Source organism: Rhizophagus irregularis, chromosome 13, assembly GCF_026210795.1.
Source record: "Rhizophagus irregularis chromosome 13, complete sequence".
NCBI lineage: Eukaryota > Fungi > Glomeromycota > Glomeromycetes > Glomerales > Glomeraceae > Rhizophagus > Rhizophagus irregularis.
In genome coordinates this window covers 3,681,769-3,706,582 of record NC_089441.1, presented here as the reverse complement: position 1 = coordinate 3,706,582, position 24,814 = coordinate 3,681,769, and the positions used below count along the sequence as shown (strand labels likewise).

The window sequence follows — 24,814 nt, the reverse complement described above, 5'->3', positions numbered from 1 at the left end:
TTGCCCACAGACCCAATGCGCCTCCTCAACTCGTTATTGTAGATATATATGGAATCGTAAATTATTATCTTGTCCATGAATTCAACCATCAGGTTTACATGTTAGCCTATGTACAATTAACATCAAAAATTGTAGAAGATGAATATGGATGTAAACATTTTACTCAATTCAGATCAAAAGAATTTATCGATGTAAGATGTTTAGATCATTGTATAGGTTTTGCTAAAATAGATAATAGATATTATATAATTGATAAAGAAAATGCATTTGATGACTCTAATTGGGAAAATATTGGGCATTGATTTCTTGCAGCAGTTCGCACTTATAATAAAACTTTTTATGTTCTAGTAAAAAACCCGATAATTAAGAATATTTGTTGTATATTGATTAATTTCTAAAAATAGCTAAACACGAATAAGATTATCCCATTAACTTTATTTGTATCTAAAAATAGTTAAACACGGATAAGCGATGATGAAATAGATGAAATACCTATTATAAGCAAAACATTTCACTGTTTTTTTATTTTACTTTTCTCTTTTCTGATAAAATATTGGTAATAAGTCTATGTTATTCTGGTAATAAGTCTATATTATTTATAAACTTACTGACGAAAAATATTTTACCAGGAATAAAGGATACGAAGATACAAAACCTTGAATTTCTGGAATTAGAAAGTTTTAATTAACCCTACTTAGAAGAGAAGCTGACTATATTACAGGGAGAGACGGTATGAATACATAAATTTTCCACCACAATATCAATTATCCAATAGTTAGTTACTGTCGAAATTAATATTAACTGATTCTTTTATTTTTTCTATTTTAATGTAGCCGTGTCAGGTGTTAACTGTAGAATGTAGACGTGTATAAGTATTTTTTTATGTTTATTAACAGGTATGCATCAAACTTTATTGTATTGGATTTAAAATTAAATAATTAAATTACTAATATACCTTTTTCCCCTCTTTAACAAGTACATTAAATTAAATAGGTCCGTGTCGAGGTGTTAATTGTAGACGTGTATAAGTATTTTTTACTTAAAAATTATGTTTATTAAACAGGTATGCATCAAACTTTATTGTATTGGATTTAAAATTAAATAACTAAATTACTAATATAACTTTTTCCCCTCTTTAACAAGTACATTAAATTAAATAGGTCCGTGTCGAGGTGTTAATTGTAGACGTGTATAAGTATTTTTTACTTAAAAATTATGTTTATTAAACAGGTATGCATCGAAACTTTATTGTATTGGATTTAAAATTAAATAACTAAATTACTAATATAACTTTTTCCCCTCTTTAATAAGTACATTAAATTAAATGGGTCTCGAGTTATTGTGTAATGGGTATGAAAAATAAGTTTTCCTAACTGTATCTTCTTTTCTTTATTTATTTTATTCTTTATTTATTTTCGTTTTATATAGTTTCAGAAATATGAAATTAAACATTTTACTTTACTATAGAAATTATTTGTATCATTGGTTATTAGCATAGCCTTTAAAATGTACACGAATTATTATTGAAATATAATCAAACCATATCGATATTGTATTTATATACTAAAAATATCATTATTATCAAATGTAAAAATGTAATTAAAATAATCTTTAATGCAAGTAAAAATGTATGCTATTTTTAATTAAAAGATACATAAAATATTATTTTATTTGAACTAAATTGACCTTTAAAACTACTAAAAATATATGTTATTTCTAATTGAAATATTATTAAAATATATGCAAAATACAATTGAATCATATTTATAATACACTGAAAATGGGCTTTAAATATACTTAAACTTAAATATATATAATAACACGAAATAAAATTATCCTGAAATTAAGTAGAAATTAATGACATAAAATTTGCACTTAAAATATACTTAAAGAGGCAAAATTTAAGGGTGTTTTATGAGCTTTTTACATATTAAATACAGTATATTTAAACATAATTTTAGCATTATTTATGGATATAAATATCTTACATAAAATATACTAAAATTATATTTAATTTATACTTATAATATACATGATTATATAGTTAAATATTCTTAAAATTCAGTATATTTTCAGTATATTTTCAGTATGCGATTTTTCTTACTGGGTTCACTGGTAAAAAAATGATTTATCCTACACATATCTTACACATATTGGGTACTTAAAATGTAGAAAATCATACACAAATAATACACATATCATACACATATCGGGTACTAATATATATATCATACATATATCAGGTACCTGATAGGTATACTATATATATAAGATACTATATGTATGTATGATATGTGTATTATTTGTGTATGATTTTCTACATTTTGAGTACCCGATATATGTAAGATATGTGTAGGATATGTGTAGGATAGACCATTTTTTTACCAGTGTTTGCATCTTTTAAAGAATATCTATCTTATCATAAACTATTTTATTTTGAATAATCCTTTGATCTGCATCAATCTTAATAAAAATTCTGTAATAATTTAATATATAGCTAACAGATTCTTACATTATCAAAATTGTGGCACATGATCTGTCACTTTTTTTATCATCCTGAAATTAACTAATTAAAAAAAGAAAAAATTTACAAATACTTTAATATCACAAAAAATTCAAAAAAAATTATAATTACAGAAAACTTAAAAGTAAAAAACCTATAAAAAATATTAAATATATATATTTCAACTCTATCTTTTTAAGTAAAAAAACCTAGAAAACCTTGTATATTAATTATATCAATTAATAAGTAAAATATTTTTAAAAACACTTTTTTCAAAAATAATGATCTAGTTTGAGAATTACTTAACCAGTTAGATTTCAAAAATATAGAAACTAGAATGTACTACTTTTTAACCTTTTAAAAAATCCAAAAAAATATTTATATAAAATGGTTATCTTATATTAAACTTAGTAAATAATATTTTAAAAACTTAAAAATTTTCATATAAGTAGTAGAAATACTAATAAATAGATATAATATTTTTACTAAGTAATTTAAAATATTAAACAAGTTATATATAAGAATAAAACAGTAAAAAAGTTTTAAATGACTTTTACTAAAAAAATAGATAAGTTAATCAGTAAAAAAAAGCAATTAATCTCTATTGGTGATTTAAAGCAAATTGACATTTTTTTAAAAAATTAAAAATTAATTTTGTAATTTTCTTAGTATTCAATAATTTAATTTAAATAAACTTTTTTTTAACTTATAGTTAACATTAAACTCTATAAAAGAAAAAGTTTATTTAAATTGAATTATTAAATATTAAGATAATCACAAAAATGAAAAAAAAAGCAAATTGAATTAAACTTTTTCCTTATAAATACTAAAGATCTCTACCTATTTACAGAAAAGAAATACAAATCTGTTTTACTGCATTTTTGGTATTATATTCTAATGTTTGATTAAAAAATCAAATTTTTGTTTTAATATCAAAACTTAAAAATATAAAATATATACTTTCATTTTAGTTTAAAAATAATCCAATAAAGAAGTATTTACAAAATGTTGATTTACTTCAAATTTGGAATATTACTAAAGGAGATGACTTACCTAGTTACCTAATAATTCAAATATATGGCTTATCCTGATTAATAAAGTAATGAAAAATACTTTTAATAATAAACTTATATTTACTGAATTATATTATATTATAATTTAAACATATTTATAAAAAAAAAAAGGTTCAAATTAATAAAATTTTAAATATTTAGAAGAGTTTACCAGCTTTCTTGTAATTTTAGGTAGCTTTAACAATTGAATTTTAGATTTTTTTTTGGCAAATTTAGAAGGCTGAACTATTTAAAGTATTAGATAATTCATTATAATTTCTTAATTTCTTTTAATATTAATACAATTACTTATTACTGATATTTTTTTTATAAACTAATTTTAACAAAGATGACTAAAAAGAAATAAAAATAACTATTTTACTAATCCAAATCTTTATTATAAAAATGTAGCAAAATTTAAATAATTAATGATATTTTTATTACAAAGACCTTATTGTTACTATAACAGATAATACTAAATTAAAATTGGTCTTTATTATTTTTCACAATTTGGCTGTATTGTTGGATTAAAATTCAATAATAATAAATTAAAATTTCTGATCACAATCAAATTAATCAATAATTCAAAAGTAATATAAATAGTATTTAAATATATATTTTGCAAGTAAAATTCATTATTTAATTAAACTGTATTATTAAATTTGTTTGATTACTTAATTATATAATTTATTGAAAAAATAATAGGTTTTACTTCCTAAATTTCTACTAGTAGTTATTACATTAATTCTGAATAATAGTTCAAATAAAACAACTGATATTATTAATTTTCACCAAAAACTTTTAATAAATATTGCATCTCAATTAAACTTATATATTTTAAATATTAGTTCTAATAATATAATATGTTAGTGAAATTTCAGATTCAAACATTAATTCAAAGTACAGTCAGACCTCTATATAATTACACCTCATATAGTCACATCATATAAAATTCCTCTATATAATCACACCTTTGAGAAATACCAATATATATAATTACTATATAAAAAAACCTTTGTATAATCATATCATAGTAAAAGCCTCTATATAGTCACTAATTTTTGCAGAACTGATTAGGTGACTGTATAGAGGTCTAACTGTATACTAATTGATAAGAGATTATAAATGATTAATATAAAGTCTAATATAATATTCAGCTATTTGATTATACCATTAGTTAGCTCTGTTTTAAGAATTCAAACCCTGAAATATGCCAAAAAAACTTATTAAAATGTGATTATATTTGGAATATAAGTTTTATTATTTAAAAAATCAACTACACATTTTGATTATTTCTATTTATTTCTTAATATTTAGATTTTATAATGTATAAATAAAAAGTTAAACTTGATAGATAAAATGATGCTATTACAATAATTACATATAGAGCTTTTTGCTCATCAAATTTAAAAACTGTATATCTTTAATATTTAGAAAATTCTAAAGTAAAGAAATGTGTAAATTTTTTGTATTATTATTTATTTGGTAAATGTTATTTGATTATTTTTATTTGTTTTATTTATATAATATTTATATATTTAATTAAATTGTATATTGTTAAAGTAAGCTGATTAATTGTTATTTTAATTGAAAAATCAGTTTATTAAAATGTATTAAAATAGTTATAATATCATTTTTTTTCTTCATTTTTGGTATCAATACATATTAAATTTATCAAAATTTTATTCTAATTTTATTAATTTAAAAAAGAATTTTTTAGCTGATTAAAATTCTGATGGAATCTATAGTTTTTTTAATAAAAGCATATTGGAAATATTATCCATTAGTTCCTTTACTTCTATGAATGTATAGTTTAGAAGCTACTAAATACTTTTTTGATATAATTTATTTATCAAATAAACTCTGATTTTACTTTTGCTAAATTACTTTATATTGTTCTAAAAATTGCTTAATATTTTAAAATACTGAGAAATAATAATTTTATCTATAAAAAAGAAAAATCAGTATATAAAAGTAGTTGGGTCCCGTGATCACCAAACATTGAAGATAGGGTCTTTATGGCTAAGATGACCTGTTACTAAATGAAGTCTACCTACGGAGTCAAACGATCACTTAACAGTGCACACGTGAGGTACTACCGGTATGACGAGTGGTTTGTAGTTTAATTATATTAGAGTAGTTATTAGGAATTTTACTTTGTATATATTTTTTTATTTTTTTACTTTAATAAAACTGCAAATGCGCTGCGGAAAAAAAAAAAAAGTATATAAAAGTAGATGAATTTTATTTTCTAAATATATTTTGTTTTGATTAAAAATTATAATTAATATTATAAGATTTGATGTTATTTAAAACTAATATTATTTTGAATATAATAATATTAATTTAAATATCAAGTAATTTAAATTTTTATGTGATTAGTCAACAAATTCTATTATATGTAATATTTTTAATAATTCTTTTAGTCTTGCAACAGAATGTATGAAACATTAAGCATATATGTTTTAGTAAAACAACTTCAATTTAATTTACATAAAACTAATAATTTTAATTTAAAATTAAGAAGATTATAATATTTTAATGAATGCATTCCCTATTTGATAATATTTACATAGGGCTATTTAGTTAGAAAGAAAAATATATAGATAGTTTATCTATTGAATTTTGTTATAGTGTTTACACCATTCCATATTTGATTATATTTATATATGGCAAACTATGTTTGAAAGAAAAATATATAAACTTCTTCAGTAGTTTTAACAAATTATTTAGAAATTTTTTTTCATTTATTTCATCATTCTGTATTCGATAGTATGTACATACAGCTTTTATTAATAAAGAAAGAATCATACATGCACGTTATTAATAACGTGTAATAAAGGAAGAAAAGTGGTGCGGTATTAGCGGTAAAGATAAAAAAGCTAAGTCATATAGTAAACGTACTGAAGTGAGTGTTAAAGATGTTGACTGTAATATGTTAGAAAGTAATTGGAATAAATGGAATGATTTAGCATTCTATTGAAGTGGCTATTGGGCAAATTTTTAGGTAGATCATGACAGTCACTTTTGAATTTGAGGTCGCATCATGGTTTTTAACAATGATGTGATCGTTTAAGTGACAGGTCGACTTGTTCTTTATGAAAAGTAGTTTTGTTTCATAATGCTTAATTCTTATATGTATTTGTTTATCTTATATTTGGTTTATATATGTAAGTAAGCGTGATTATAATAGGGACATAATCACATCTATAATAAAGTTTTTTTAAAAAAAAAAAAAAAAAATATTTTAATGAATAATGAAATAAATAATAAATTGAATAAAGATTCATTTTAAAGAAAAATTTGTAATCTACTAGATAAAGATATTAGGACTATATACTAATATGATGTATTTCATATGTTGTTTACTTAATTAATCATTATAACTACCTAAGTATCTGATAGTATACATATGAGATTTCATAGAGAAATGACAAATGGTTTATAAATTAATAATATTAGTTTTTTTTATCTTTGTATAATTTGTAAATATATTGTGATTATCAAAAAAAAAAAAATTTTAAAGAAAAATTATATTTCTATAACTATTGATATAGCTTCAAAATAACTGATTCTTTTTCTTTATTAGATAATAATGTTTCTGAACTAGATATTAAAAATTTTGCTAAACAGATTAATTTTTAACTCTAATATATAGCGTCCTATTTGTCCTACTTATAGTTTTTAAGCTTATCCAGTTTTTTTATTAATTAGCAAATCTTCTAAGCAATAATTTAATTTTTACTAATATAGTTAATTTATTAATATCAGCCAAGTCCTTTTCCATCATCATTTTAAGAATTTAATTATTTTCAAAAGATTTTCATCCTTAATTCTTGTTAGGGAAGTTACATATAATATGTAATATTCAGTTTAATATAAACTTACTCCCCCCCTTATCAGATTTAATAACCAATCAAATTATAATATTTATAAATTATATATTTTATTAAGTGTAACGTAAGATTTGGTTACCCTCCTCCTCCCTTTAATAATTACGTAATATCTGTAAGCTCCCTTATTCAAACTAATTTTCTATCTATCTTTATAAGTTGTATTTTGATTTGCTTCTGGTTATAGCTATTTCTTATTAGTCTATTATGATTTTTAGATAGCTATGAAAAGAAATATTAAGTTCAAATAGGACCCGCCTACTATTGAGATAGGTCACCCTGTAGCCTAAGGTAAGGTTTACATATAAAGCTCTTTGAAAATCCTACTATAAAAGGAAATTTTATGTTACATTATTATAATTTTTTTCCTTTTTAGTCAATTAACCAATAAAATTTAAGCAAATTTTAAGGTAAGGTTTCATATGAAAGTGAAATTTCTACCAGTAACATATTTTAGTAGTAGGCGGGGTCCTGACCAAATACTTCATATTTATGTAAGGTAATCTTACTAGTACTAATAATACTAATATACTATTCATGTCAGCCTAACTAACTTTCATAATACATAATTAATTTGCAAGTATTCTTCTCTTAAACTACTTTAAATATTCTACAACTTATTATATAGGTAATTAGTAATTAGAAAGAGTTATTAGAGTGGTTATAGTTCCAGAAATATTTTTAATCACAGTCTAAAATCATTCTCTTTTCTTTTTTGTTAAAGATTTCAATTAGTTGGGTATTATCAGACAGGAAGATTTTCTAAAGAAGCAGTCCAAATTCCTTAATTCTAAAGTTCTATTATCTACTTATTGAAATTAATAGATATAGTAAGTTGATAACTATTATGTATTTCTTCTGACTTTTAGTCTTTATAGTAATCACGTAACTCCACTTTTTAAGATGTGAAAGAATATTAATTATTAAGTTGAAACCAGATTACTAAGTAAAGAAAATATCATATAAAGTTATTTTATAGACATTATCTTTGATTGATGGATTATAATTAGTTATAATTAAAAGATTTGCTTTTTTAGAATGTACTGTTATTTTTTCTTAACTGGCTAAATTAATATTTAAAAATATATAACAGTTATTCAAATAATTTGAGTATATTCTAGTATTTGAATAAATATAGTAGTTATTCAAGTATTCATTTAGCCAGATATAGTATAGTTATTGGATATTAAATTTTTAAATTTAACCAAATTAAAATCATAATTCAGGCTAAACTTATGTAAATTATTACTATAAAAGAAAATTTAACTTATTCAAATATTATTCAAATATACTTTATAAATACTTAAATATATTTAAATATATTTGATTCCAAATATTAGACTAAGCTTTGCTATCTAATATCCAGTGTTAGAAATTTATTTAATTGGACATTTAGACATCTAATTGAATATCCAATTAGACATATGTCCAATTGTTCAATTATTTTTTATATTATATAATTTGAATAATATAAACATTGTCCAATTAGATTTGAATATATGTTCAATTATTGTTTAATTGGATATCTAATAATCAATTAAATTAATTAAACATTGTCCAAATTCTATTTACAGCTAATTTGGTTGTATTTTTATTTATTTTTTTAATACTAGATGAAGTCAGAAAAGTAGTTTTATTTCTAAATTCCTAATAGTCATTTCTGTGAAAATAACAGTTTTTTCTGTTTTTTTTGGAAATATAGAATATAACTTTAGTATTTAATTTTATAGAACACTTTTTGAAAAAAAATCAGTTGTATGATTGTTAATTGGTATTTGGTATTTTTCAAAATTTTCATTAGCATCATTTGTTTTGATATTAATATATTATTAGTAAAATCTATTGAAATTTGCTATGCCATTTATTTTTGAATGTTTGCCATTAAAATTTTTTTTCAAAGTAGTTTTGTAATCTTTGGCAAAAACAAAGATAATAAACAATAAATAGGTAAGTTAAACATCATTTTTAACTGAATACCAAATTCCTTAAATTTAGCCTTGAAAGATCTCATAATTTTCTCAGTATATTCATATTCCTTTACTGATTAATGGTATTAGATGAATCTGTCAAAACTATAAAAGGATCATATTAGTATATTGCTAGAGGATCTTTCCATTTTTTTAATATTGGCAATTTCATTAAGGTTAAAATACTTATATTTTTGTTATTAAAAGTCATTTTTAAACTATAAAATTATAAAAAATAAATTTATTTTTCTGCTAAAAAAATGGATAATGATCATTAGAAAGAGTTCCATCTTACAATTTTTTTATATTACTGATAATATTTTTATTTTTTTGTAAGAAAAAATATTATTAAAATTTATTATACAAAATCAATAAATTTAATTTGTTGTTAATTAGTTAATCTATTTTTATTATAATATTTGTAATAAAATTAAATAACTAAATATACAGTTTCCATTTTTCTAGTTTAATATAAATGAAAAATATTCAGAATTTTAGAAAGAGATTTACAAATAATTTATACATTTATAAAATAAATAAAAAATAAAAAGATAATTTAACTTAATTAAAAAAATTTGAGTAATTTTTTGATAAAGATACTTATATAAGAAAATTTTAAAATGATAAGATGTAATATTTTTGGTAATTAAAATAAATATCAGTATTTAAATATTAGTATTTTTATTTAAAAATATAATATTAAATCAAAAAAATAAGTATATATAACTTTTCAATTATTTTATATTTATTAAATGATATTAAAATAAAAAATTTTCTTAAAAAACCAGATTAAACTTACTTTAATATCAGAATTTTCATTAAATTTTTTTTTTATCTAACTTTGATTGTTAAACTAATTAAATTAATTAAATTTCATATTATTACAAATAAAAGTATACTTTTAAAAACAGTTATATTTAATTTATATTATATAATAAAATAGGTTGCACAAATAAAATTTTTCATTAGCAAAAATTCTTTTCTAAACAATATTGTTTATATTACAATGTAATTTCAGGTTTTCTAAATTGAATTTTTCCTTCAATAATACTTTCATATGATAAATGATCTAATCTTTGTAATTCATGTCTAACATGTTTAACCAAACAAGCCATATTATGAGTTGAACCCTCTGTAACTAAAATATTCCTTGTAAAAAAAAAAATAAATAATTCTTTAACAAAATTTCAAAAGAAACAATTTTTATTTTCAGCTTACATACCTCCATAAAGCAGCGGCTAATACAGGATCATCTTTACACATTCCTTCATCATATGCCATAACACCACCATGAAACTGGTTAAGCAGATCCTTAATGTAATGTCTGATAATACTATTTGAAGTGATCTTCGTTAAGAAAAAGTACTTTTAATTAATGAAATAATGGTAAAAAAAGTCTTTTTTTAAAAAAAATAACATACTCCATAATCTTCTCTCATTCTCCATTCAGCATCTTCAAATAAATGATTTACTAATTGTTGCATAAATATTTTTCCTTCATTTTCAACTCTAAACCTAACCATTAACATCCAAATATGTAATAAAGTTACGGAAAACCAAGTTTGAAAACTATCAGGTAATCCACAAGCTAAATAAAAAATTTTTTAAATAATGCATCAATTTAAGAAAAACAAATTTCCGGATGTCTCTGAAAAGTTCACTTACCACCAATATAAAATTCTTTATTATCATCATAATGTTTTGAACACATTTGATATAATTCTCTTGTAATTCTTATAGCTTGTACTGGTAAATCATAATATCCAAATGCCTTAGCTAAACGTACAAGTAAATTATGTATAAAGGGTGGAAATTTTCTTTTTTGCATTGGTTTTGGAGTTTGAAATCCATCTAACCAATATCCTTCTAATTTATTTTTTCTTTTAGTTTTATTATTTGAATTTTCATTATTTACTTGTGAATAACTAATATAATGAGTCTTTTAAAAAATAAAGTCGTTAATAAGGTAACATTTTAATATTTAAAAATTATGTATCATAAGTTTTGTATTATAGCATTATTTACCCGCAACATATACCTATTTTGCAATATTAATGGTAGTACTCTTTCATTTCTTCTATTCAACAATGTGAATGAAGAAATACAACAACATTTTGATAGTCCTCGTAATCTAAAAGGTGTAGACATGCTGATTACAGCGGCCTATCCTTATATTGAAGTGATTATACCAAATAACTCGAGTACTAAAATTGTGAAAATTTTTTTTTTGATAATCTTCTAGTCAAGATGACTGCGATGGCATCAGACAGAGCCGACATTACTTAATATAGAAATTCGCTGCGCCGATAGTTTATAATTCTGCCCGAAGTTGCGGATTTTCCTCGGGTGTTGCCCTTGTGATTCGAAGATTAATAATTTTTTTTTTGCCGTTCAAAATGCCTAAGCAAAGGAAAAGAGCAAAGAAACTGAATAACAACAATGCGTCTGCATTATTAAAAAAAAACGAAAGTAACAAAAATAATAATATAGAAAAAGATGAACGGTACAATCCTCTCGACGCGTTAGCTGATAAATTCATTGACTTAAGTGAATTACGGCAAAAGCACAGAGGTTCTCCGCCGAAAGGAGTATTGGAATTAGAACTGGAGGCATTGGTATTTGAAGACCTATACAAATCAGAGGGTGGTGCGAGACAGAACGTTAGGCAAAAGGATAATGTGTCAAAACAGGTGGAGTCGTCAGCCAAGGAAGGCGAAGAATTTGAAACTCCCACTGAAAATGCGGAAAATAACGTAAGTTCTATCATTATATTTAACACATAATATGCATAAATATATTTTTTTTCAATTGATTAAATGTTACTACCAAAGCTACACGCTTTCGATACTGTATCGCCAGTACCTTACTCTATCGATATTTCACCCGAAACATATGAAAATATTAATGATAATATGAACACGGAAGAGAATGATCATTTAGTTGATGATTGCAATAGCAAAGAATCAGAAATGAAAAATAGAAGTATTTATGATTTTATAATCTTTTTCTTTTTGCTCATATATTAATTTTAATGCCATTAAATTCAATAGAGACAAATAGTGAACCGATACTTGAAATTGATGGTGGATGGCAAGATTCTGATGATGAGAATATCACCGTTTCCCTAAAAAGTAAAAATAGGTTGAAAAAGTTAAGAACAACCGAAGAAGAAGATATAATATCCGGCGATCAATATGAAAAGAGATTAAGAAACCAGTAATTAATTTTTAAAATATTAATACTTCTGATTGAAAATAATTCTTACATAAAATTTTAAATCATTTTTAAAGGTTTGAAAAACTTCATCCAACACCAAATTGGGCCATTGTACCATCCAAACGAAAAAGACGAACTGAAAGTGAAATTTTCGATGGAGACTCGTCTGATATAGAAAAGATAGATGTTCTAAACAAAGATATTGATGAATCGTTAGTAAAGTCCGGTGTGAATTCAAGATGGAAATTAAAGGCAAACAAGCTTGAAATTTACCGGATGCAAGATGCTAACCGAGCAGCGTATTCACAAGTTGTCTATTTTTTCATTTAATCTCCTAACAGATATTATAATATTAAACATAAATTCGCGAATTTTATTAATTTTATTTCATATTCTATCATTAGTGTGCAATTCAATCATTGAAATTTCACCCAAATTCGCAAGTAATAATGACTGCAGGATTAGATAAAACAATACGATTATTCCAGGTTTGTTTCTAAATATCAAATATTTGTTTTAATATATTTCAAATATGCGTAATAATTTTCCATTATCACTGAACGAATAAAGGTGGATGGCAAGAAAAACCCAAAAATCCAATCAGTGATTTTCAATGATTTACCGATTTTAAGAGCAGAATTTAATCCTAGCGGTTCTGAAATTATAATATCTGGACGACGAAAGTATTTTTATATATATAATATTGAGGCAGGAAGTATTGATAGATCTCAAGGGATATTTGGGACGGAGGATAAAACTCGAGAGAATTTTTTGATATCTCCGTGCGGAAAATATATCGTGTTTATAGGAAGTAATGGTTATTTAACATTGGTTAGTTATCAGACAAAACAGCAAGTTGCCAACCTGAAAATGAATGGTTCTGCAGATGCAGCTGCTTGGTCTAGTGATGGCAAATATTTATTTTCAGCCGGTAAAGATGCTACAATCTATCAATGGGATGTAGGTGCACGTAAAGTTGTGCATTGCTTTGCGGATGAAGGTGGATATAAACCTAAAAAAATAGCAGTGTCCAGGAATAATGATTATTTTGCTATCGGGTAAGATTTAATTTACAATCATTCTTTTGTTATATGTTATCTAATAATGTTTTATTTTTTTCTTAAGTTCACATTCCGGTATTGTTAATATTTATGATGATTCCTGTCTGTCTTCAACAAATCCAAAACCTATGAAATCTATAATGAACTTAACAACTAGTGTTCATGATATGAAGTTCAATCATGACACTCAGATACTTGGAATCTCAAGTCATTCTAAAAGAGATCAATTAAAAATGGTTAATAAAGCAAATCTTATTATTAAAAAAGAAAATTTATATATACTATTTAATTAATTTGTTAATTTTTTCTTTTAGGTTCATTTACCTTCATTCAATGTATTTCCAAACTGGCCAAATATAGCAAATCCTTTAGGTTATGTTCAATGCTTTGATTTTTCACCTAATAGTGGTTATATTACCATAGGTAATGAAAAAGGTAAAGCACTTTTATATAGGTTACTCTCTTATCCAAATGCATAGATATTTTATTATATTAGAAATCTTTTATTTGCAAATTTAAATAATATTGTGCATAGAGTTTACAATTTCTTATTTCAATTTAAATAATCAAACCAATTTAAAATATAAAATATAATTCTTTTTTTTTTAATTGAATATTTAATATGAACCTATATAGTTAAAAATAATCTATTATTAGATGATAATAAGTATTGCTTTTATATTATTTATATTTATTTTTAATAAAAAGAATCAAAATAAAAAGATGGCTGTATATTATATTTTAATTATATTAAACTAATATCTTTAAATATTGAAGAAACTGTTATAAAGTTTTTTTATATAATAAAATAATTAACCTTTTATTTTATAATATAATAAATAAATGATTAAATAGTCTTCTATAATCTATTTACTTTATTTAATTCAAATTCTGCCTGTAATATAATTATATTAAGTTATTAGTAATATGGATGAATAATAATTTTTTCCTTTAACTAAACTAATAATTTAAAATTTATTCATGTAAAAAAAACCTTTAGTGCAAATTTAATCTTAAATGATACTTTGAACATTATTGTGTATGATTATTCAATTTAAAGAACTATATATTTACAATATGTATTAAGTAATATCAAAATGACAATAGATTAATAATCATTTATACTTTCATTGAACAAATACGAACATTTAAAATAATAGAATTAATAAAATAAAAAATGCACTGTATAAGTGGAAAATAACTTTCTGTTAAAAGAAAAATCAAGTTCTATATAATGACATTTATAGAAGAATATGTAAGTAACTATTATTTAATAAACTATTATTAATAGGTTGTAGGTAAAATTAATTGAATAAAATGCTGTTATTCATTTATGTTCTTCAAACATCTTTTTGATTAACTCGGTAGAATAAGATTTTGGTCGTTCAATTGGTAATCCCCTATAAATATAAGAAATATGTACCAATTAGAATTCTTAATAATAATAAAGTTGATATTAGTATTGAAATATACTTACAAAGCACGATCCCAAATTATTTGAGCTAAAACACCTAATGATCTTGAAACACCAAATAATACAGTATAATAATTTTGCTCTACTAAACCAAAATGCTGTAATAATACACCAGAATGAGCATCAACATTGGGCCAAGGATTTTTAGTTTTGCCATGCTCAAGTAAAACACCTGGTACAATTTTATAAAGCTGCTTGACTAATTTAAAGAGAGGATCATCTGGAAGATGCTTTGATGCAAATTCATACTGAGCTGTATAGCGTGGATCCTACAATAGTTAAAATAAATAAGAGTTAAGTTTAATTTATAGTTCCTAATTTACAAAAAAAAAAAATCTTTTTGTGCTTACTGTCTTACGGAGAACTGCATGACCATATCCGGGTACGACTGTACCGGATTTTAAAGTATTCCAAACATATTCTTTGACAGTTTCATCACTTGGTGACTCACCAATCGCGTCTCTCATCTTAAGAATCCAGCGAATGACTTCTTGATTAGCAAGGCTTTAAAATTTCAAAAATTATTATTATTATTGTTATTAACTAAATGCGTAAGCACTAGATAAATTAAATAGTGTTGCAACATTCACCCATGTAGTGGACCTGCTAAACCATTAAGAGAAGCCGCAAATGAGATATAAGGATCAGAAAGTGCACTTCCAACAAGTCTCTAAATTATAAAAGAATTTTTTTAATAGCAAATAAAAATAAAGTAGACCCTTATAATAATAAATAATAAACGAAGTTATTTACCATAGTATGGGCTGATACATTTCCACCTTCATGATCAGAATGAATTGTAAGATAAAGTCTTAATAATTCCACAAAATCTTTATCTGAATAGCCAAGAATTTTGGCAAAATTATAAGAATAATCTTTATCCATTTCAATAGGAGGGACTTTCCCATCTTTATAAATATTTCTATAAATTCTGCCAGCAACATTTGGTAATTTTGAAATTAAATCCATGGCATCTTCATAAACGTATTGCCAATACTCATTCTTATTAACACCGGACTGATACGCTTTAAAAAAATTAGAATCATGTTGTAAAGCAGTCACAGCTAAAGAAAATTGCGACATTGGATGTAAAGTATTCGGACATCTATCAATTAATTCTTCAACAAATGAAGGAATTGAAGCTCTAGCTGCCCATTCAGCTGATAAAGATTTAACTTGCTCTTTTGTTGGAACTTCTCCAGTTGCCAATAACCAAAATAATCCTTCTGGTAATGGTTCTTCACCACCATCTGCTGTTGGGAGTTTTTGTCTACATTCGGGTATAGTGAAGTTTCTAAATTCGATACCCTCTTCAGGATCTAACACTGAACCTTCCCAGATCAAACCTTTGATACCTCTCATGCCTCCATAAGCCATATCAACTGTTACATTTCCTAAACTTTTGGCACCATGTTCTTTTTTTACTTGTTTTACCTCTTCTTGTTTTAATGGAATCAATTCTTCAAGTCGTTCTTTAAGAGTCTTTAATAAAAAATAAATAAATTACACGTATATAAGTTTGAAATATTTAACTTGCAATAGGAAAGAAAATTATTAGGCAGTCAAATTTGAAAATATTATTTGAATATTTAATTAAATATTTAATTATCGAACCTTTAAATAATATTTACGATAATCCTTGTTTCATACATACTTTAGGTTTTGAGGCGTGCAAATACCGAATAGCACCAGTAATTGTAGGAGGATAAAGTTGTCTTGTCAAAAATAGTGTTGTTGACAAAGGTTTAGCGGCTACTGTCTAGAAATAAACCATTAAGCCATATACAAATAAGCATTACATTCTTATAAAAAATATTTGTTTCTCTCGATAACTTTTAGAACTAAAAGAACTAAAATATCATATAAAACCTTTGATAACCCAAAAGAAGCGCGAGAAACTGAATGTAGAAAAGTCATTTTATAATTATATTTTATAAATTATAATAATTTGGGGAAAAATAATTTATCTTCTTATAAGAAAAAAAATTCCTGGTATTTCTGATCTAAAAAATAAATGAACAGATATTTATATTTGATAATGCACATCAAAATTTTCGGTAAAGACCGGTATTTATGACATATTCTTAAAGTAGTCTTAAAGTAGTCTTAAAGTGCGTCGCTTAGTTTGTTATACATCAATGATTTCCATTTTTATATACTTATCAAAAATGAATTGATCTTAATTATTCATCAAAAACATCAAAAAACATCCAAAACGCAATCTGCAATTCTGCATATGATACTCCACATCATATTCAGATAATCAAAATTCAACGGGTAAAAGAATTCGCAATTTCGGCCAGAATTACCGAAAATAGATCCGATAACGTCCGATATCATGTTTAAAATTAAAAAAGAATCTGCACGTTTCATCTTTTTTTAATTAAAAATGTCAACATTATTATCGAATCGTACACTAACAACATTTAGAAACGCACAAATTATTTCTAATAAATCAGCGAATCTATTTGTTAACTTGTTAGATTCAAAAATTTTTAGTAGAGCTGTTAGATATAGAAAAGTATCAATAGAATTATTGGAACATGTTAAAAATCTTGGAAATGAAGGTTGTTAAAAATAACGCACGTGCATTTTAAATGTAACTAATGCTTATAGAGCAAATATTTCTCTCTTAATGTAGGCAACATTGTAAAAGTCAAGCCTGGTAATATTTTAAATTTTGAAATTTAAAATAAATTCGTATAAATTTATTAATTAATATTTATGAAGGTTATATGAGAAACGATTTGTATCCAAATCGGAAGGCAAATTATTACATACCAACAAAAGGAAAAAACAAGTTGCTTCAATCAGAGGGTCCTTCGCAGATACATCAAATATCTAAAGGAGGACAAATTACACTGGCTGTTCTTGGAAAATCATACGTTGTATGTCAATTTTATAATTCAATGAAATTTCAAATCATTTAATTCAAGTAACTAATTTCGTGTTTTGTATATGAAGGATAAAAAAAATAATGCTCCAAAGGTGCTGAAATATTTTAAAGAAACACAAAAGAAAATTGCAATCCTTAATCATATTCCTTCTTTAACTTTTGAATGTGATTTGGACGGTGATGCCAATAACCCTACTGAACTTAGAAACTCCGTGAAACTTGAAGACATTTTAAATCGAATTAAAAGTGAATATTTTATTTCCTTGAATTTGGATGATATTGAATTTCATGAAACTAATTCAAGTGAAATCAATCGGACTGGAGATTATAAATGTTTATTCCATTTTCGTGAAATTCAACATACAATTTCCGTAAAAATTATTGTGAAACCATCAATCGGATTTCAAGGAACAAAAAATTTATCTTCAGATGAATAGACTTGATATATGTATGTACTTTGGGATCAATTAAATGATACAGCCAATCTGAATTTGTATTACATAATTTTCATGTGTTCACGTGTATGATTTTAAATTCGCGTGCGATTTTCAAAGGTATAATTCAGCTATTTCGCTTCATCCTCCAAAATAATTTTCACATGTCTAAACAAATTCCATTCAAGAATTATGGAAAGGCTCGAATTGATACTTCAGATCCAAACTTCATACAAGCTGAGTTAAGTCCGTCAGAAATTGATCAGAAAGCCGCTGTTGCTCGTTATAATTCCCCAGGACCTTCAGATATCAGGGCAGCAGCTTGTCGGGGATGTTACCAACTTGAAAGACTGCTTGAAATTGCTAAAGACATTCAAGAACTCGCGTTGACTTCCACAACAAGACCTATAAACGTTGCGGAAATTCGTGCAAAAATTCCTCCAAAAAAATTTCAAGAAGCGGAAAGTCGAGTTACAAACTTAAAAGGTTTTATAAAACGTTTACATGATGCTAAAGTAGAATTTACACTTCCTTATCAACTTGACAATTTCAACATAAACGCTTTTATTGATGAAGTAATTCGATCTGTTGAGAAGGATTGAATGTGAGGTATGATTCTCTTAATTTAATAATATTTAAATTTAAATTGTTAAATAAATAAATAAATAATTTTTATTTCATAAATAAATTGAATTTAAAAGTTGAATGGAGATACATCTAATGGGCGAAATGTTAATAGAATATTTTCAGCAAAGAAATATAAATTGCTTTTTATTATAAAAATTGATATTTACCCGATAAAAGATCAAATCAAATATCTTTGATGAACATATAATTTAGAATATAGAATCGTGTTGATATGCGTGTCAAGCGTATCTCATATCGTCATAAAGCTATTAAAATTTAAAAGTATTAATTTTTATTTATAAGGATGATGTTTTTTATTTTTAACGTCTATATTCCTATCTTTCCATGTGCTCTTTCGTAATTTTATTGGTCTGTTTCCGACATATTTGCCTATTAAATGTAAAACAAAGTTAACACATTATTAAACTTTTTTCATTTTTTTAGTGAATGATAAAATAATAACTTACCGTTCATTTCTTTCCATGCTTTCACAAATTCATCAGCATCTTTGAAACTAACAAACCCATATCCTTTACTTTTACCTGTCCTTTTATCTCGTATAACTTTAGCCTTCTGAATAGATTGGTACTTGCTAAAAGCTTTGTATAGAACATCATCAGTAACTTCATTACCGAGATCACCACAAAATAAACGAAAATCATCTGTTTTGAAAGAAAAACCTATTAGTTATATAATTATAATTTACATATAATTTATAGTAATAAATAAACTTACTCAAATCCCATTCCAATAAGGTTGGATCTTCCCAGACTTCACCACCTGCAGCTCTAATAATAGTTTTTTGTTTTTTCTTCGAAGATTGCTGTTTATTACCACTACTCATCCCTGATTGTTCATTAGTTCCAGACATTGTTTCATCTTTCATTGGGCCATGGAAGCTCATTCTTCTATCCTGTTGATGCTGATTATGTCCAGATTTGTTATTAATTGAAGCAGTAGAAGACAAAGAAACTGTAGGGTTAATCATAGTTGGAGGAGCCTCAACTACAGTAGCTGTTGAAGTTGATGTTGTTGTTGTTCCTCCTGTTGAAGGATAATAGTAAGAACTAGCATTATAAGCAGAATAGTCGGCGTACCCTTCATATCCGCTTGAAGTCATATTGTTTTGATAAAGTGAATTGGAGGAATACGTATAATCATATCCATAATATGATTGATCGGTAGACGGAATTGTTCCAGCTGTACTAGGAACATAAGTATTAGTGTCGTAGCCATATGGAACGTGTTGCTGATTCGAACCTGACATAGTTGTAACTTCGTAGATCTACAAGATACAAGTAAGTAACCAACTTTTTAAAGCGGAAAAGTTAATAAGGATTTATATACACTTAATCACTCCTTACATAATCGATTGTGATTCGCAGATCAAATCAGTAAATGCAAATAAATGCAATAAAAAAAATTTTTTTTTTTGATCAAAAAAATTCAAAAATAAATAAAGATGGGCAAAAAAGAAAGGCGAAAGTTAAGCAACGTAAAAACACCGCATTCTAATAAACTTGTGGAACAGTCAAATCGTAATGCAATACTTATTGAACCCTTACTTGCGCGATTTGATACTCCTAATGCAGACTTTTTCGCATTAGTTACTCAAAGTGTAGATCGTCATCGATTGAGAGTATTCGATACGCATGCTGGAACAGTTATTAACGATTTTTCTTCAGAATCCGAAGAAAAATTTAATTGCTTGACTTGGGGGAAAATAGATTTAAATAAAAAAGTTGTAAGTCGAATAAGGCATGTGTATTGCGGGAATGCGGTTTAAATTTTACGCTTTTCCGTTTTTTTATAATTGAAAGTTAATTTCTAATTACACTCATTACAACTTATAGGATACACCTTCGCCGAAAAAGAAAAAGAAGCTTTCATCTGAAAATGAACAATGTATTAAAGTAATTGCACTAGGGTCACAAACTGGATCAATAATAATTTATTCTATTTCACATGGATCCATTATAAAAACTTTAAGTGGAACGCATACATCACCAATTAATGACTTTATTTTTACTAAAGATTGTAAAAAGGGTTATTCTTGTGGTGAAGATATGAACATTGTGGAATGGAATATTGATAATGAAAGTGTCATTAGGTATGATATTTTCAAAATCATTTCTTATTAGATTGATTTGTGTGGATAACAATTTTTCTTTAAAATTTTTAGTAAATGGAATGTTGGTTCGCAAATGACGAAATACAAACTTGGTCTATCACATGATGAAACTAAATTATTATCAGTAGGACATAGTATTATAATGTGGGATCTGCAATCTAAGGAAATTCATAAAACCTTTACTGGTCACGCGACTAGGATCACTAATATTATGTTTTCGGCGAAAGATGAACTATTTATAACTTCCGCAGAGCATGATCGATTTATAAATATTTGGAAGTGCCAAGATAATGGCAACCTGGATGGTAAATTCTAGAGAAGAAAATATGGTTTAAATCTTCCGAATAAAAATTTTATATATGTAATTCTTATATTTTAAATACAGCTTTGACCCTGGATGAAAACATCACAAATCTTTCGATTTCTAAAATGAACACTGTTTTAGCAGTCTCTGAAGCTGGTGTATTATATATATTTAAAGATATTACATCTTCATTATCAAATGACACAACACTGCAGAACAAAAGAAAGAAACGGTTTACAACCCACAAAGCTGAAGGTCAGATAAAATTTCTTAACGAAGATGGCGCAGATATAATACCTATACTCTCCGCTTGTTTTGTTGAAAATGAAGAGGATAAAGAGATGGGTTGCATAATGGTTGCTAGAGGGAGCACCGTAAAACCAGCTTTTGAAAAAGTGGTATGTTTGATAATTATTAAATTTCTTTAAAAGATAAAAGTATTAACATATATTTAGCAATTCACAAGTAAGAATGTTGATACACCTTTTCAAGATATAATATTAAAGCGTCATCAACCGACAGGATTTTTAATGAATGATTCAGATTTAGCTGCTAGAAACCTGGTAAATACATGAAATAAATCATTTTTGTTTGCCAACGATTCGATATTAATGTTTATCATGTTATATAACTCGCAAATAGCAAGAAACACAAAAGCTATATGATGATTCAAAAGTCAAAGTGACAGGAACAACAAACTATGAATTACCCAACATTACCGCGCCTGACAATGAAGGTTTGGAAGATATAAATAAAGTAATATACTAAATATTTATTATTATATCATATATTTTGAATAAACCGATTAATTAATACAAGTTTTCTTTTTTTTGGTAATCATCAATATTTGGGTAACAATTGAAGATTGAGATAAAAGACTTGAATACGGTAGACGATGAGAATAATCCAAACCAGAAGCCTGAAGCGGAACAACACAAATTCAAGAAATTCACAGGACACTCCGTGCAACAAATGCTTGTTCAAGCTTTACATTCGAATGATAAACAACTTATTTTGGTCGTATTGGAGCAAACAGATCCTGATATAATCAATAATACAGTGAAAAAATTACCAACAAAATATATTGTACCATTTCTTGAGAAAGCAATTACAAGATTTCAAGAAAAGCCTAATGCAGGAGCACATATTCTACAATGGATTAAAGCAGTTTTGTTATTTCATATGACTTATTTAATGACGGTAAATGTTATTAATGTTATTTGTACTTTAAGCTCTAACATGTTTAAAAAAGATTACTTATTTAAATTTCATCATTTTTATTTTTTAGATTCCAGATTTGACTCGCAAACTTTCAAATTTTTATCAAACGTTAGATGCCCGTGTGATGGTTTTCCAGAAATTATTGAATTTTTATGGACGTCTTGACCTGGTTATGCAACAAGTATCGATGCATCAACAAGATGTTATAAATACTTCTAATGATCCTATATTATCTTATATTGAGAGCAGTGATGAAAATGAGGATGATGAAAGCGACGACGACGACGAAGATGAAGCAAAGGTAAATATGAAATTAAAATAAAACCATTTGTTCTACCCAATATTTAAATAGTGTATTGTTATGAAGGATTCTGGAACAGAAGAAACGGATGAAGAACAAGAAGTATTTATAAATCGTGATTTGGATAATGGACATTTGGAAGAGGATGAAAACGAAAGTGAAGATGAAGACGAAGATGAAGAAATGATCGATGCAGTCAAAGGCAACGATGATGATTATAATGATGGTGAAAGTAATATAGGGAATGATGAAATCGTGGAAGAGTTAGAAAAGGATAACCTTAATGATAATAAAGGAAATGATTCTGAGGATAATGATGAGGATGAGAGAGATGTAGTTAATAACTACATGGATATTGACTATGAAAATAATAATGAAGACAATGAAGATGATAATGAGGGAGATGAAACTGGAGATAATGATGAAAATGACGATGACGATGATAACGATGAAATAGAAGCCAATGATGATGATGACGATGAGGAGGAATGAAGTGTCGATCTGAGAATGATGTTTAATATTCATTTCAATTATACTAATGTCATTAGGGAGTCAATTTTAATATTTACCAAAATAGAAAAGAAAAGTATTAATAATTTTATTCGAAGATATTCTTTTTATTGACTTTTTAATTATTTGTAAATTTTTTTTATATTTCGTAATCAAAATATTGATTACAATTTTGTATTGAATTTTATTAAAAAAAAATATTTCATCCCTTCGGTTTCGACTTACTATGTGTGAAATTTCCTGAATGTAAGCCCTTTTAATTTTCTAGTTTAGCTATATTCTAGCATATTTAATTTTAGCATTTCCTTCTTGTTGCCGCTTTTCAAGTTTCTTTTGACGTTTGCTTTTTTGAAAATCTGATCCCGCCATATTATCACCAGAAAAGAAATTTGGTTTTATGAAAAATGTCCAAATTTTGTAAATTGCAAAACTCGGGATCTATGTTGCAAATTTAAGTAAATGTCAAATAACTCTCTACATATTTAAGATTAGATGTTAATTACTTAATTACTTACCACCAAAAGTATATACCATGCCCATGCGAAAAACATGCTTGTTATATGTACAAACCATGTTATATAAATTATATCAAACATATACCTAATAATACGTTGTTAAGTGTTAAAGTTGAGTCAATTGATATCTAAACAAAATTAAAGACTTACGCGGTTAAGCCTTCAGAATTCAAATCCTCTCCCGGCCAAATAACAGTTCCATCTGATGAATATCTTGGTGAACCATATATTACGAGTTGTTTCCAAAGAAATAAACTTATGCCTGTCGTTACTAAATATCCTGTAGCTAACCAAAATGTGAATGTATTATAATTATAAAGAACTTGATAAAGAATATAAATCGCCTGTTAACAAATAAACCAAATAAACATAATTAAATTAGATAACTTATTCATATAAGTAATAGGTTAGCTTTGCTTCCAAACTTACGTTTACGGTTAAGAAACCTTGCTTAAGATTCCTTAAATATCGAAGATTTTCCTGAGCAATTTTTTTATCGGATTGTTTTGCCTTTCAAATACGAAAATTAATTTTAGAAAGAAATAAATAGTGGTTAAGGTCAGTAAGGAATTATGATCGCTCACCATATTTTAAGATAAATTTGAAGAGGATCAAATATTTTTTAATAATGCGTTTTTAATTTATGTAATACAACGTTTGTGTCGCACAACATCCAACGCAACTGAAAAAATTTTTTTTTTAATTTTCA

At 25.3% G+C, this 24,814-nt stretch overlaps 8 protein-coding genes across 10 annotated transcripts; 4 read left to right on the top strand and 4 right to left on the bottom strand.

Annotated features, from left to right (window-relative positions):
* Positions 1-10,311: 10,311 nt before the first annotated feature.
* Positions 10,312-11,643, bottom strand: OCT59_005393 (uncharacterized protein). The gene is made up of 5 exons (XM_025313980.2): positions 11,441-11,643; positions 11,081-11,354; positions 10,837-11,003; positions 10,638-10,762; positions 10,312-10,564 (listed from the first exon to the last, which is right to left on the bottom strand). Exons 1-5 carry the CDS (start codon positions 11,561-11,563, stop codon positions 10,417-10,419), a joined length of 837 nt encoding a protein of 278 aa, XP_025186320.1. The 5' UTR covers positions 11,564-11,643; the 3' UTR covers positions 10,312-10,416.
* A 116-nt stretch (positions 11,644-11,759) lies between these two features.
* OCT59_005392 (uncharacterized protein) lies at positions 11,760-14,171 on the top strand (the record flags this gene model as incomplete). 3 transcript variants are annotated; one of them, XM_066138341.1, is made up of 8 exons in its annotated part: positions 11,760-12,168; positions 12,275-12,397; positions 12,466-12,631; positions 12,706-12,940; positions 13,036-13,119; positions 13,202-13,689; positions 13,757-13,928; positions 14,007-14,171. In XM_066138341.1, the coding sequence occupies exons 2-8, from the start codon at positions 12,328-12,330 to the stop codon at positions 14,169-14,171; spliced, it is 1,380 nt and encodes a 459-aa protein (XP_065997489.1). In that variant the 5' UTR covers positions 11,760-12,168; positions 12,275-12,327. The 3 variants fall into 3 exon arrangements, with proteins under 3 accessions (XP_065997489.1, XP_065997487.1, XP_065997488.1); XM_066138339.1 differs by having other exon boundaries at positions 12,247-12,397; XM_066138340.1 differs by having other exon boundaries at positions 11,760-12,397.
* Positions 14,172-14,645: 474 nt separating this feature from the next.
* Positions 14,646-17,141, bottom strand: OCT59_005391 (citrate (Si)-synthase). Its single transcript, XM_025313978.2, has 7 exons — positions 17,036-17,141; positions 16,821-16,925; positions 15,920-16,648; positions 15,757-15,836; positions 15,517-15,670; positions 15,170-15,435; positions 14,646-15,092 (listed from the first exon to the last, which is right to left on the bottom strand). The coding sequence occupies exons 1-7, from the start codon at positions 17,081-17,083 to the stop codon at positions 15,020-15,022; spliced, it is 1,455 nt and encodes a 484-aa protein (XP_025186317.1). The 5' UTR covers positions 17,084-17,141; the 3' UTR covers positions 14,646-15,019.
* Positions 17,142-17,555: 414 nt separating this feature from the next.
* On the top strand, positions 17,556-18,499 carry OCT59_005390 (uncharacterized protein; the record flags this gene model as incomplete). The annotated part of the gene is made up of 4 exons (XM_025324420.1): positions 17,556-17,733; positions 17,808-17,831; positions 17,897-18,054; positions 18,131-18,499. The coding sequence occupies 4 exons, from the start codon at positions 17,556-17,558 to the stop codon at positions 18,497-18,499; spliced, it is 729 nt and encodes a 242-aa protein (XP_025186316.1).
* A 126-nt stretch (positions 18,500-18,625) lies between these two features.
* OCT59_005389 (uncharacterized protein) lies at positions 18,626-19,387 on the top strand. The gene is made up of 2 exons (XM_025313977.2): positions 18,626-19,105; positions 19,198-19,387. Exon 1 carries the CDS (start codon positions 18,661-18,663, stop codon positions 19,096-19,098), a length of 438 nt encoding a protein of 145 aa, XP_025186315.2. The 5' UTR covers positions 18,626-18,660; the 3' UTR covers positions 19,099-19,105; positions 19,198-19,387.
* OCT59_005388 (uncharacterized protein) lies at positions 19,151-20,429 on the bottom strand. The gene is made up of 4 exons (XM_066138338.1): positions 19,859-20,429; positions 19,591-19,803; positions 19,291-19,513; positions 19,151-19,213 (listed from the first exon to the last, which is right to left on the bottom strand). The coding sequence occupies exons 1-3, from the start codon at positions 20,388-20,390 to the stop codon at positions 19,416-19,418; spliced, it is 843 nt and encodes a 280-aa protein (XP_065997486.1). The 5' UTR covers positions 20,391-20,429; the 3' UTR covers positions 19,151-19,213; positions 19,291-19,415.
* Positions 20,430-20,557: 128 nt separating this feature from the next.
* OCT59_005387 (uncharacterized protein) lies at positions 20,558-23,572 on the top strand (the record flags this gene model as incomplete). The annotated part of the gene is made up of 9 exons (XM_066138337.1): positions 20,558-20,881; positions 20,977-21,233; positions 21,306-21,559; positions 21,640-21,956; positions 22,014-22,121; positions 22,201-22,314; positions 22,423-22,758; positions 22,847-23,080; positions 23,147-23,572. The coding sequence occupies exons 2-9, from the start codon at positions 21,190-21,192 to the stop codon at positions 23,570-23,572; spliced, it is 1,833 nt and encodes a 610-aa protein (XP_065997485.1). The 5' UTR covers positions 20,558-20,881; positions 20,977-21,189.
* OCT59_005386 (uncharacterized protein) lies at positions 22,729-24,718 on the bottom strand. The gene is made up of 6 exons (XM_025310093.2): positions 24,690-24,718; positions 24,535-24,615; positions 24,256-24,449; positions 24,106-24,190; positions 23,816-24,028; positions 22,729-23,615 (listed from the first exon to the last, which is right to left on the bottom strand). The coding sequence occupies exons 1-5, from the start codon at positions 24,690-24,692 to the stop codon at positions 23,864-23,866; spliced, it is 528 nt and encodes a 175-aa protein (XP_025186312.1). The 5' UTR covers positions 24,693-24,718; the 3' UTR covers positions 22,729-23,615; positions 23,816-23,863.
* Positions 24,719-24,814: the final 96 nt, after the last annotated feature.

Excerpts from the sequence above, each read along its gene's own strand:
- OCT59_005391 (XM_025313978.2), bottom strand. The coding sequence starts at position 17,083 with ATGACTTTTCTACATTCAGTTTCTCGCGCTTCTTTTGGGTTATCAAAG. Across the intron at positions 15,671-15,756 it reads TTAGCAGGTCCACTACATGG|CCTTGCTAATCAAGAAGTCA; the intron begins GTGAATGTTGCA and ends GAAATTTTAAAG. Across the intron at positions 15,093-15,169 it reads ATAATTTGGGATCGTGCTTT|GGGATTACCAATTGAACGAC; the intron begins GTAAGTATATTT and ends TTATATTTATAG.
- OCT59_005386 (XM_025310093.2), bottom strand. Across the intron at positions 24,450-24,534 it reads AAGGTTTCTTAACCGTAAAC|GCGATTTATATTCTTTATCA; the intron begins GTAAGTTTGGAA and ends ATTTGTTAACAG. Across the intron at positions 24,029-24,105 it reads CATGGTATATACTTTTGGTG|ATCCCGAGTTTTGCAATTTA; the intron begins GTAAGTAATTAA and ends TTTGCAACATAG.
- OCT59_005393 (XM_025313980.2), bottom strand. The coding sequence starts at position 11,563 with ATGTCTACACCTTTTAGATTACGAGGACTATCAAAATGTTGTTGTATT. Across the intron at positions 11,004-11,080 it reads TAAAGAATTTTATATTGGTG|CTTGTGGATTACCTGATAGT; the intron begins GTAAGTGAACTT and ends TTTTTTATTTAG. Across the intron at positions 10,565-10,637 it reads TTAGCCGCTGCTTTATGGAG|GAATATTTTAGTTACAGAGG; the intron begins GTATGTAAGCTG and ends TTTTTTTACAAG.
- OCT59_005389 (XM_025313977.2), top strand. The coding sequence starts at position 18,661 with ATGTCTAAACAAATTCCATTCAAGAATTATGGAAAGGCTCGAATTGAT.
- OCT59_005388 (XM_066138338.1), bottom strand. The coding sequence starts at position 20,390 with ATGTCAGGTTCGAATCAGCAACACGTTCCATATGGCTACGACACTAAT. Across the intron at positions 19,804-19,858 it reads CTTATTGGAATGGGATTTGA|GTTTTTCTTTCAAAACAGAT; the intron begins GTAAGTTTATTT and ends TATAACTAATAG. Across the intron at positions 19,514-19,590 it reads AGCATGGAAAGAAATGAACG|GCAAATATGTCGGAAACAGA; the intron begins GTAAGTTATTAT and ends TACATTTAATAG.